This window comes from Ammospiza caudacuta, chromosome 10, assembly GCF_027887145.1.
Source record: "Ammospiza caudacuta isolate bAmmCau1 chromosome 10, bAmmCau1.pri, whole genome shotgun sequence".
NCBI classification, from domain to species: Eukaryota; Metazoa; Chordata; class Aves; order Passeriformes; family Passerellidae; genus Ammospiza; species Ammospiza caudacuta.
The window spans coordinates 4,304,787-4,315,410 of record NC_080602.1 but is presented as its reverse complement, the minus strand read 5'-3'; the positions used below and the strand labels follow the sequence as shown (position 1 = coordinate 4,315,410).

At 57.4% G+C, this 10,624-nt stretch overlaps 1 protein-coding gene across 1 annotated transcript; it reads left to right on the top strand.

The window, feature by feature from the left end:
* Positions 1-551: 551 nt before the first annotated feature.
* LOC131562123 (serine/threonine-protein kinase pim-1-like) lies at positions 552-10,601 on the top strand. The gene is made up of 6 exons (XM_058811695.1): positions 552-808; positions 8,748-8,982; positions 9,096-9,146; positions 9,351-9,717; positions 10,076-10,252; positions 10,495-10,601. Exons 1-6 carry the CDS (start codon positions 552-554, stop codon positions 10,599-10,601), a joined length of 1,194 nt encoding a protein of 397 aa, XP_058667678.1.
* Positions 10,602-10,624: the final 23 nt, after the last annotated feature.

Below are 10,624 nucleotides of genomic sequence, written 5' to 3'. Positions count from 1 at the left end.
AGATTGGGAAAAGCAACTCGGGACCCCCACAATGGCCCAATTCCCCCCCAAGATTCACCTGCCGGCCCCCAAATCCCCCACATTCACCCCAAAATCCCTCCCATCTCCCCAAATCCCATCCAGGACCCCCACGACCCCTCACGGACCCCCCCAAAACCTCACCCGGGAGCCCCAAACCCCCCCCCCAGTTCCCCCCAAAAAGCCTCAACTACCCCCAAAATCGCCTCAGGACCCCTCCAGCCTCGGCTACCATCCCCAAATCCCCCCCAATTCCCCCTAAATCCCCCCCCGGACGCCTCCACCCTGGCCCGGCTGCTCCCGCTGCTGCGCCCCCCCTCCCCCGCCGCCGCCTCTGCCGCGCTTGGCTCGGCGCCGCTTATGAGAGCCCAGAACCCACCCAAATCCCCCCCAAAACCGGCCTCGGAGCCCCAAAATCCCCCCAATTGTCCCAGAGTCCCCGCAAATCCCCCCAAAATCCCCCCCGGACACCTCCGCCCCGCCCCGGCCGCTCCCGCCGCCGCTGCCCCCCCGCCCCCTTCCCGCCGCCGCCTATGCCGCGCTCGGTTCGGCCGCGCTCGACGCGAGTCCAGAAACGGCCCCGATTCACCCCAAAACCGGCCTGGCAGCGCCCCGATCCCCCCAGCAGCCCCAGAATCCCCCCGATTCCCCCCAACCCCCCCGCGGACACCCCCAACCTGAGCCGGGCCGATCCCGCCGCCACCATTGCCGCGCCCGCAAGCCCTGAGCATTTTGGCGGGAAACATCCGGGGCATTTCGGCGGGAAATTCCCGGAACTCCGGCCCGAAAAGTCGGGGCTTTTGGGCTTCAATCCCCCCCGTTCTGGGCATGCATTTGGGTGGGGATTTTGGGGGTGAAAACCTGGGAATGTTTGGCTTGAAAATCGCGACTCTGGGGGTTCCAGACCGGGACCTTTGGGCCCTGGAAGGCGAAACAAATTGGGGAAGATTTGGGGTTCAAAATCGGATTGTTTGGGGTTCAAGCCCGGCATTTCTGGGCTTCAAAACCCGAATCTTTCAGCGATGGATCTCCGGATTTTTGGGGTAAAATCCTGCATTTGTAGGGCCTGAGAAAGGGGGGGAAATGGGAATTTTGGGTCCTTGCAGGGAGAAAATCTGGAAGTGTTTAGGGCTCCAACCGGCATTTTTGGGGTTAAAAATTAGGAATTTCTTTCTGCCTGGCTTTCAGGCTTTCTGTTTTACCTTTTCTTTCCTTGCTGAGCTGCAACGGCCACAAGTTCAGCTCAGCATCCCTCCGGGACTGTCCAAATGCCTCCAAGTGCCCTGAAAACCCACTCGGGAGCCCCAAAATGCCCCCAGGTGATCCCAGCATTCATCTCGGAGCCCCCAAAATGCCCCCGTTTCCCCCAAAACCAGCTCAGCTGCCCCCAAATCCCCTGCGGACTCCTCCGACCGGGCCCGGCTCCTCTGTCGACGGGAGCCCCGAACCGGCCCCAGCTGACCCCAAACCCCACTCGGGAGGGAGCCCAAGGTGCCACCCGCACGCCCCAAATCCCAGCTGTGCACCCCAAACCACACCGAGACCCCGCACGGTTGGATTGGGTTTTGTTCCATTTTACTGGATTTTCTCTCTCCCGCACCCGCCCGGGGCCAGCAAGGGAGAGCCCCAGGGCCGGCCCGGGCACGGGGACAGGTGAGAGCCGTGAACGGCCGGGCGGGATCGGGGAAAAGAACCGGGCACGGCCGGGCGGGATCGGGGCAAAGAACCGGGCACAGCCGGGCGGGATCGGGGTAAAGAACCGGGCACGGCCGGGCGGGATCGGGGCAAAGAACCGGGCACGGCCGGGCGGGATCGGGGTAAAGAACCGGGCACGGCCGGGCGGGATCGTGGAAAAGAACCGGGCACAGCCAGGCGGGATCGGGGTAAAGAACCGGGCACGGCTGGGCGGGATCGGGGCAAAGAACCGGGCACAGCCGGGCGGGATCGGGGAAAAGAACGGGGCACGGCCGGGCGCGACCGGGGTAAAGAACTGGACACGGCCGGGCGGGATCGGGGAAAAGAACCGGGCACGGCCGGGAGGGATCGGGGAAAAGAACCGGGCACGGCCGGGAGGGATCGGGGAAAAGAACCGGGCACGGCCGGGTGGGATCGGGGAAAAGAACCGGGCATGGCCGGGTGGGATCGGGGTAAAGAACCGGGCATGGCCGGGCGGGATCGGGGTAAAGAACTGGACACGGCCGGGGATCCCCGGAAGGAATATCGGGGGGGAATCCGAGACACGGTGGGGAAACATTGGGGGAAAAATGGGGAAAATTAGGAAAACACGACCCCAGTTAGGGTTAGGGTTGGGGTTGTTGTTGGGGTTGGGGTTAGGGTTCGTTTTGAATTAATGTCTTTTGATTCTGTCTTTAAGTTTTTATGAGGTTTTTTTTTTTAATTCTAGCTATTTTATTTTGATGATGAAAAATAGTAAATAAATAAACACAATTGAAAAAACCAAAAGGAGAAAGTGAGACCAGGACCTGCTAGCCTAGAGATTATGGGAGTGCAGCTCACTCAATGTGCCAGTGTCTCACCACATCCTTTCCTCATTGGGCCTCTCCTATTCCTCTTTGGCCATGTTTTCTTTGTGTCATCTGTGCTGCTCTTTGTTACTTGGCATTACAACGGGGCCACACATTGACACGTTTGGGGGACAATGGATCCAAAAGATCCTGTCTAGTCAAAGGTTTTCTACCTAGGTGTGTTCTGTGCTCACCAAAGGCCTGAGCAAAGAAACCAAGAGAAGTGTGCCCAAATCCCAAAGCTTTGCTCCTTTGCAATCTCCCACTGATCTGGCTCACAGGTGTCTTCAATCACAATTCCATAGGTAAGAAGAGGTCATGTATTTCACTGGGAAATGATGCACTGCTTTGGCAAAGTTCACCTGTATGTATATTTATCCGGGACAGCAGTGCAGCTGTGTTGTTTGCACCTTGTTTGCAGAAGATCATTTGGGATCTCCTTTTTGTATCTCCTGCAGAAAGGGAGCTCTTAATTATACCACGCTACCTAAACCACATTGGGACGCAGCTCTGTAGTGGTTCACAATGAAGCAGACGGCCTGCTGTGTCACTGCCAGCCCTGCTGAGCCTGCGAGGGACTGTAGTGTATCCCATGCCTGTTTTGCCTCCAAGCAGAGCTTGGTTTTCCTCATTAGTGTGAAGTAATTACAAGAGTAATAAAATGGGCAATTAAACTGGCCACTTTGGAGGATATGCTCATGCTTTGGCATGTCAGTCCTGTACCTCATGCACCCAAGGCTTGTTACTCATCATGAAATATTTTAACAAAAAACCTCCGCTCTCATGTTACATCTGAATAAAACTGCATCAGATCATCAAGAATTCTGCTGTCAGGAACAAGACAAGAGCCTTCCGACACTCACTTGCAGCTGTCCCGGATTGCTGCAGCCCTTTGTGCAAAGCTGCTGCAGACAGAGTGTACGGAGTTGGTTTGGGCCTTTATGAAAGATCTGTGGAGCAGTGTGCAGGGCTCTCCTGGCAGGAAACTGTTTGTCCAAGCCCAGGGACACGGTGCCGGCAGGAGCGGAGCGGCCCCGCTCCCAGCCCGAGAGTCTGTGGGCTGAGCCACGCCGGGGAGACAAGGCAGCGAGGGGCTCCAGCCCAGCTGCTTCACTGCCCTGCCCGCTCCATGGAGCTCTGCCGTGGGAGAAAGCCGACACCGGATGAGTCCCCGAGCCTCCATCAGCTGCTGGAACTGCTCCGTGACAGCTCCTGTTCTTCCGAGAGAGACCCCGGCGCCTTCTTGGAACGCGTGTCATGGGGGATTCTGTTTGATAATAAACTGTTGGGGGTTTTCCACTTTCATCTATCAGTAATAATTTCCCATTGCTGGAAAGGGATTGCAGGAACACTTTAGAGGAGACAACTTATTGCACAGTATCCTGTTTGAAGTTGTCTGAAACTGTGTGAGACAGATGGCTTCACACAGGAGCATCCCCAAGGCTGCTGAGGGGAAGGCACAGAGGAAGACAAACCCAGTATTTCTAAGGGAACTCCTTGACACCAAACCAACCTGAGTTGTCAAACAGCAGACCTGATGTTTCGAGACATGGGCCACAGGGGAAACCTTTCAGTGTGTTTGGTCCAGGCTGGGCTATGCTTAAGGCAAAGGTGTGTCAGTGTGTTGGATAATACTCTTTTCTTGACCTAGAGATGGGGCAACTGAGAGGTGTTTTAAAAACTTTTATTCCATTTTCAGTGTCATGAGAAGGGTGAGACAATACAGATGTTATAATTCACGCCATCACAATCAGAAGCCAACTACTTCCTAAATATTTTACATTATAAGTGTTTCTTGGTCTTTCAGCCTTTTGCCATGCCATGTTGTAGATGCGTTAAAGCCAATTATTTAAAAATACCCCTTGTGGGTCCCACTACAATGCATCTTTCATAGCTCTGTTTTTCCAAAGTCTTATTTGCAAGGCCATCTTTAGAAATATTTTTCTAGCTCCATTACTCTATCAACAATATCTGTCCTATTCCATGGAAAATTTTAAGTTAGCATTCCTTGTCTCAAGATTTATATACAGATTCATATTTTGTGGGCCTTCTATTAGGCTCTAAAAACTTTCTACAAACCCATTTCCCACATCAGTGGACTTGGCTCCTTCTCTCCTCATTGTGCCTGGCAAGCACAGGAGCCCAGAGCTCCTGCAGAACCCATCCCAGCACTCAGTGGGAGCAAACTTGTGTCCAGTCCTCACCCGGAGCTGCGGTGCCCAGCATTCCACCACTCTGGAATGAGGAACTGTTCCTGCTCTTTCAGAAGGAGCTAAGGAGCTTTGGCCTTCAGATCAATTGTCTGCAGGCTCCTGCAGTGCCTGGTGCTGTTCCCTTGCCAGAGGCACCCCAGGCCAGGGGGGCACATCTGGGCTGCTGTGTCTGGCTCTGGGGCTCCCTGTTCTGGGCAGTGAGGAGGAGCTGCAGAGGCTCTGCAGGACTGACAGGATGGGCTTTGGGGCTGGCAGGAGAAGCTGAGGGACCTGGGCTGCTGGAGCTTCTGAACAGGAGGCCCAGGGCTCCTCCTGCAACTGCTCCAAGGGTGGTTTCAGAGAATCTCAGAATCAGCAAGGGTGGAACAGGCCATGGAGATCATCAAGTCCAACCTGTGCCCTGACACTGCCTTGTCTCCTCTGGGCCTCCTCTCCTCCAGGATAAACAACCCCAGCAGCTCCCTCAGCTGCTCCTCACAGGACTTGTGCTCCAGATCCCCCCCCCACCCCCCCGCCTTGTTGCCCTTCTCTGGACACGCTCCAGCCCCTCCATGTCCTTCCAAAATTGGGGGGTCCAGAAATGCAAACAGCACTCGAGGTGCTGCCCAAGCAGTGCTGAGCACAGGGGAAGAATCCCAGCCCTGCTCCTGCTGGCCACACCATTCCTGATCCAGGCCAGGAGCCATTGGCCTTCTTGGCCACCTGGGCACACTGCTGGCTCCTGTGCAGCCTGCTGTCCATCAGTGCCCCCAGGTCCCTTTCTGCCTGGCTGCTCTCCAGCCCTTCTGGCGCCTTGTTGAGGGAGGGAGGCAGGGAGGGAACGGATCCAGATCCAATCCTTCCTGAAATGTGGTGTTTGCTGGCACTGCCAGTTCCCAGATTTTGATATTTCTCTATTCTGACAGAGCCCAAGTCCAGCAATTTGCTGGCAAAGAAAGTCAAAACCAAGCAAAGACCTGGTACCTACAGCAACCCGATCTTGGGTTTGCTGACACCCCCAGTACCCAGATCGGGAATGTTTCAGATGCCTGCACAGCCTAATTCCAGCAGTTTGCTGGCACAGAAAATTAGCATCTGGGAATTTCTCAGTGCCAGCAAAACCTAAATGCAGCAATTTTCTGGCAAAGAAAGCCAGAACCCAGCAGCTTCCCAGTGCTGCCACCAGCACCACCCAGGTCTGGTGTTTGCTGTGCAAGTGCCCAGATCTGGAAATTTCCCTGTCCTGGCACAGCCCAAGTCCAGCAATTTGCTGGCACAGAAAGCCAAAATCCGGCAATCTCCTGATGCCAATACAGGCACCCAGACCTGGTGTTTGCTGCCACTGCCAGTGCTCAGATCTGGATATTTCCCTGTTCTGGCAGAGCCAAGTCCAGCAATTTTCTGGTAAAGAAAGCCACAATCTGGCAATTCCCTGCTACCGTCATTGGCAATGCCAAGATCTGGTGGTTGCTGGCACCACCAGTGCCCAGATGCGGGAATTGCCCGGTGCCAGCACAGCCCTAGTCTAGTGATTTCTGGCAAAGAAAGCCAAAACCAAGCAAATACCTGGTACCTACAGCAACTCAATCTTGTGTTTGCTGACACCACAAGTGCCCAGATCCAGAATTTTTCAGGTTCCTGCACAGCATAATTCCAGCAATATGCTGGCACTGAAAGTTCACATTTCACAATTTCCTGGTGCTGGCACATTCCCCACCCAGATCTGGTGTGTGCTGGCACTGCCAGTGCCCACATCTGGCAATTTCCCGGTGCTGGCACTACCCATGTCCAGAATTCGCTGGCAAAGAAAGCTAAAACCTGTCAATTTCCCCTTGCCAGCACTGCCCAATCTGGAGTTTGCTGGCCGCAGGATCCCAGGAAAGAAGGAAGGAAAGAAAAGAGGAAGGCATCCAGATCCAGTCCTTCCTGGAGCCTGGAGCCTGAAATGGGCTGTTTGCTGGCACTGCCAGTGCCCAGATCTGGAAATTTCCCAATTCTGGCACAGCCCAAGTGCAGCAATTTGCTGGCACAGAAATCCAAAACCTGTGGCAGCTTCCTCTTACTGGCTCTGGCACCGCCCCCACATCTTGTGTGTCATGTAACCAGAACGCAGATTTGGAAATTTCTCAGGGCCAGCAGAGCCCAAATCTGGCAGATTTCTGTCGCTGGCAATGACGCCACCCACATCTGGTGTTGGCTGGCAGCGCCAGCGCCCAGATCTGAAAACTTCCTGGTGCTGGCACAGCCCAAGTCCATGGATTAGCTGGCACAGAAGGCCAAAATTTGTAACTCTGCAGGTTCTGGCTCCAGCACCATCCAGCTCTGGTGTTTGCTGGGACCGCCAGTGCCCAGATTTGGAAATTTCCTGATACCTTCACAGCCCAGGTCTAGCTAGCAATTTGGTTTTAGCTAGCTTAGGAAGAGAAGTTCCTCTTTCTGTGGAGGAACTGTGACTTTCCTTTTTCTTGGAACTGTTTAAACCTGCTCTGGACTGAAAACCCAGACAAACACCGGCAGCAGCAGCTCACACCTGTGGCCCCCCGAGCTCTGGGACGCTGCATTCCAGCACCAGAGGGACTTAGAAGAGACCAAGGCAGCCAACTACAACCCACAAAAAGGACTTCCTGAATTTGCCATCTCTTCACTACTGTGAGAAGTTTGATTTAATATTATTCATTTTTCATGCTTGTGAATACTTCACTTGTGAAATAAACTTGGGTTTTTTCACTTTTCTCAAGGGAAGTCTTTTCCTGAACTATTAGGAGTAGGGGCTGCTCGAACTTGCTTTCTAGACAGACCCATTTTGGAGCTTTCCTCCCAAAATTTGCCCCAAACCAGCACAAACAGTCACAATGAAAATTTCACCAGTGGCATCATTTCCTGGTGGCAAATCTTGTGACAGAAGCTTGACCTTGTTCTCCATGAGAGATTCTTGGGAAGAGCAGACAGGAGAAGATTCCTGGAAAACAGAAACAGCTTTCCAGAAGTGAAATGAAAATGAAAGAAACAATCCAAGGTGTTTTCCTCTATTTATTTCTATGCTCCCCTTTTCCATGTTGCACTGCTTCTCCATCCCAGTAATTCCAGATGCACCTCACCTCTAAGATTGGTGACTTAGTGATTTTTAGACACTCTAAAATACCATGAGCCACACACAGTTTTCCTTCCCCTGTTTTTACTGGAAAGCAACACTAGATATGTAAGTGCAGTGCTGGGCTCAGGTAGGAATCCTACCCCAAGGGAAGTGTCCCGACAGTGTTTGATCCTCAGCAAGGACAATGCCCAGCAGCGAGCGAGGGGATCACTGTGCCAGCGTGCAGGAGTCAGGGCTCTGCATTTGGGCTCAAGGCTGCAAAGTTCCCGTGTTTGGGCAGACGGAGGGGCTGTCCCCGGGGCGCGCGGGGCTCGAACGTGGGGCTCGTGGGGCGAGCGGGGAACGGACACGGGGACGAACGGCCCCGGTGCTTCAGTTGCAGCGGCGGCAGCGGCGGCAGCGGCGGCAGCAGCAGCGGCAGCAGCAGCGGCGAGAGCACCAAAACAGATACTTCTGAACAGTCTTTCTCCTTTACTTTCTCTTTGTCTCTTTATTTCTCTTTCTCTCCCTTTCCCGCTGTCGGGCACCCTTCTCTCAGTGTCCGTTTCCCAGCGTCCCTCTCCTCTCCCCGCCTCCCTCTCCCCTGCAGGGCAGGGCCATGCCCCCGGCCCGCCCCCGGCCCCGGGCGGGGCTGCCCCGTGCCCGGCCCCGGCCGTCCCGCCGCGGTCTCGCCTCCGCCCGGCTCTGGCCGTACTGGCGGTGGCGCTGCTGGGCGGGCATCAGTGCCTGGTGCGGGGGCGGCATCGCCGCCCTTCGGCTCCGCCTGGCCCGAGCCCGGACCCGGACCCAACGCAGGGTCCGGTCCCGACCCCGGTCCCGGCCCCGGCTTCTCCCGGGGCCCGCGGAGCACACACGCGGCGCGGCCGCTCCCTCCGCCTCCGCTGCGGCTTCCCCGGCCCGAGCTCCGCCGCTCGGCAGCGCGGCCGCCGGCCCCAAGCCACCAGGGCCTGGGGCGGGTGGGGATGCCGGGCCCGGGGCGGGTGAGGGGCGCTCGGGGGCCGTTGCTGGACCCGGGCCGAGCTCTGAAAGCCGCGTCCCGCCCGCAGGGACGGCGCAGGAGGCCCTGCAGGAGCGGTACCGGCTGGGATCGCTGCTGGGGCGCGGCGGCTTCGGCAGCGTCTTTGCGGCCACGCGGCTCTCGGACGGCGCCCCGGTGAGCGGCTGGGCCGGCGGCGGACGCAGGCAGAGGGGAGGGAGGAGGAGGAGGAGGATGCGTCTGGGCATGACGGGCGGCGAGCTCAGCCCGCTGCTCTCCCTCGCTCGCAGGTGGCCATCAAACGCGTGCCGAGGGATCGCATCCGGCACTGGGGCGAGCTGGTGAGTGAGCGGAGCCAGCGGCAGCAGCCGGGCCGTGCCGGGCGAGGAGGAGCCGGGGCCCGGCGCGGTGGGAGCCGCCGTGAGCCCTGCGGGGAGAGCGGGCGTGGGTTGAGCGGGGCATGCAGAGCATCCCGGGCTGGCTGAGGGCTCCCAGAGCCCCGGCACGGCCTCGGCCCCACTGACGGCGTCGTGCTCCTCCCGCAGCCCGACGGCACCAGCGCACCCCTGGAGATCGTGCTGCTGGCCAAGGTGTCCGGTCGCTGTGGCGGTGTCATTCAGCTCCTGGAGTGGCTTGAGCTCCCCGACAGCTTCCTGCTGGTGCTGGAGCGTCCGGAGCGGTGCCAGGAGCTCTCGGGTTTCCTGGCGGAGCGGGGGTTCCTGCCGGAGGAGGAGGCGCGGGAGCTGTTCCGCCAGGTGCTGGAGGCCGTGCGGCACTGCACCAGCTGCGGGGTCCTGCACCGGGACATCAAGCCCGAGAATGTCCTGCTCGACCTGGCCAGCGGGCAGCTGAAACTGATCGACTTTGGCTGTGGCGCCTTCCTCCAAGACACAGCCTACACGCAGTTTGCAGGTGAGCCCTCGCAGGGTGTGCTCCTGGGCATCTCGTGGCCCAGCCTGGGTGCAGCACTGGGATGGGATTGATGCTAAGGCCGAGTTGTTCTGGGTGGGAGGGAGAGTGGGTTTTCTCCACTACTGGGTGGGTTTTTCCTTTGTGTGTCATGGTTGGGCCTTCCTTGTGTTTCTTCTGCCCTCTTCCAAGACCAGTGGCTTCTTTTCCATCCCCAAGTTTGTGCACAAGTCCCAAGTGCTGGTGAGAGGGCAGCGCTCACCCCGTGTGCCTCTGGGGCGGCCCCACAGGCCCAGGGATGCTGGGGCCGGGCTCTGGGAGCAGCAGCAGCCCCCTGCTGAGCTGTGTCTGTGTTCCACAGGAACCCTGTCCTACAGCCCACCAGAGTGGATCCAGCACCAACGCTACCATGGCGAGGCAGCCACGATCTGGTCCCTGGGCCTCCTGCTGTGCCACCTGGTCATGGGGAAGCACCCATTCAGGAGGGGCCAGGAGATCATCCGGGGGCGAATCTTGTTCCCACGATGGCTCTCTCAAGGTGGATCCTCATCTCTGGGCACGGGGGGAATACCAGTGCTGGGAGACAGCAGCGGGCTCATGGGCAAACCACTCTGGCAGCTGCTGAGGAGGTTGCACATGTCCTGCTCTCCTGCTGTCCTCCAAACAGAGCATCCACGGGGAAGTTTAGGCCCAGCTCTGGGCACACCCAGCATGACCTGGGCATGGGAACAGGAGGGCAACTTCTCCAACTGACTGGTGATTTCTGGTTTCTCTCCCCAGCGTGCCAAGATGTCATTAAGAGGTGTTTGTCCATGCAACCCTCGGACAGGCCATCCTTAGAAGATCTTTTCTGTCATCCTTGGGTGAAGGGTGTTCCTCTGCCCTAGAAGACTGAAGAGATCCACGTGCA

Bases quoted from the DNA above. Each gene is read 5' to 3' on its own strand.
- LOC131562123 (XM_058811695.1), top strand. From the start codon at position 552: ATGCCGCGCTCGGTTCGGCCGCGCTCGACGCGAGTCCAGAAACGGCCC. The intron at 809-8,747 runs GTCGGGGCTTTT...GCCGCTCGGCAG, and splicing joins CCGGAACTCCGGCCCGAAAA to CGCGGCCGCCGGCCCCAAGC. The intron at 8,983-9,095 runs GTGAGCGGCTGG...CCTCGCTCGCAG, and splicing joins GGCTCTCGGACGGCGCCCCG to GTGGCCATCAAACGCGTGCC.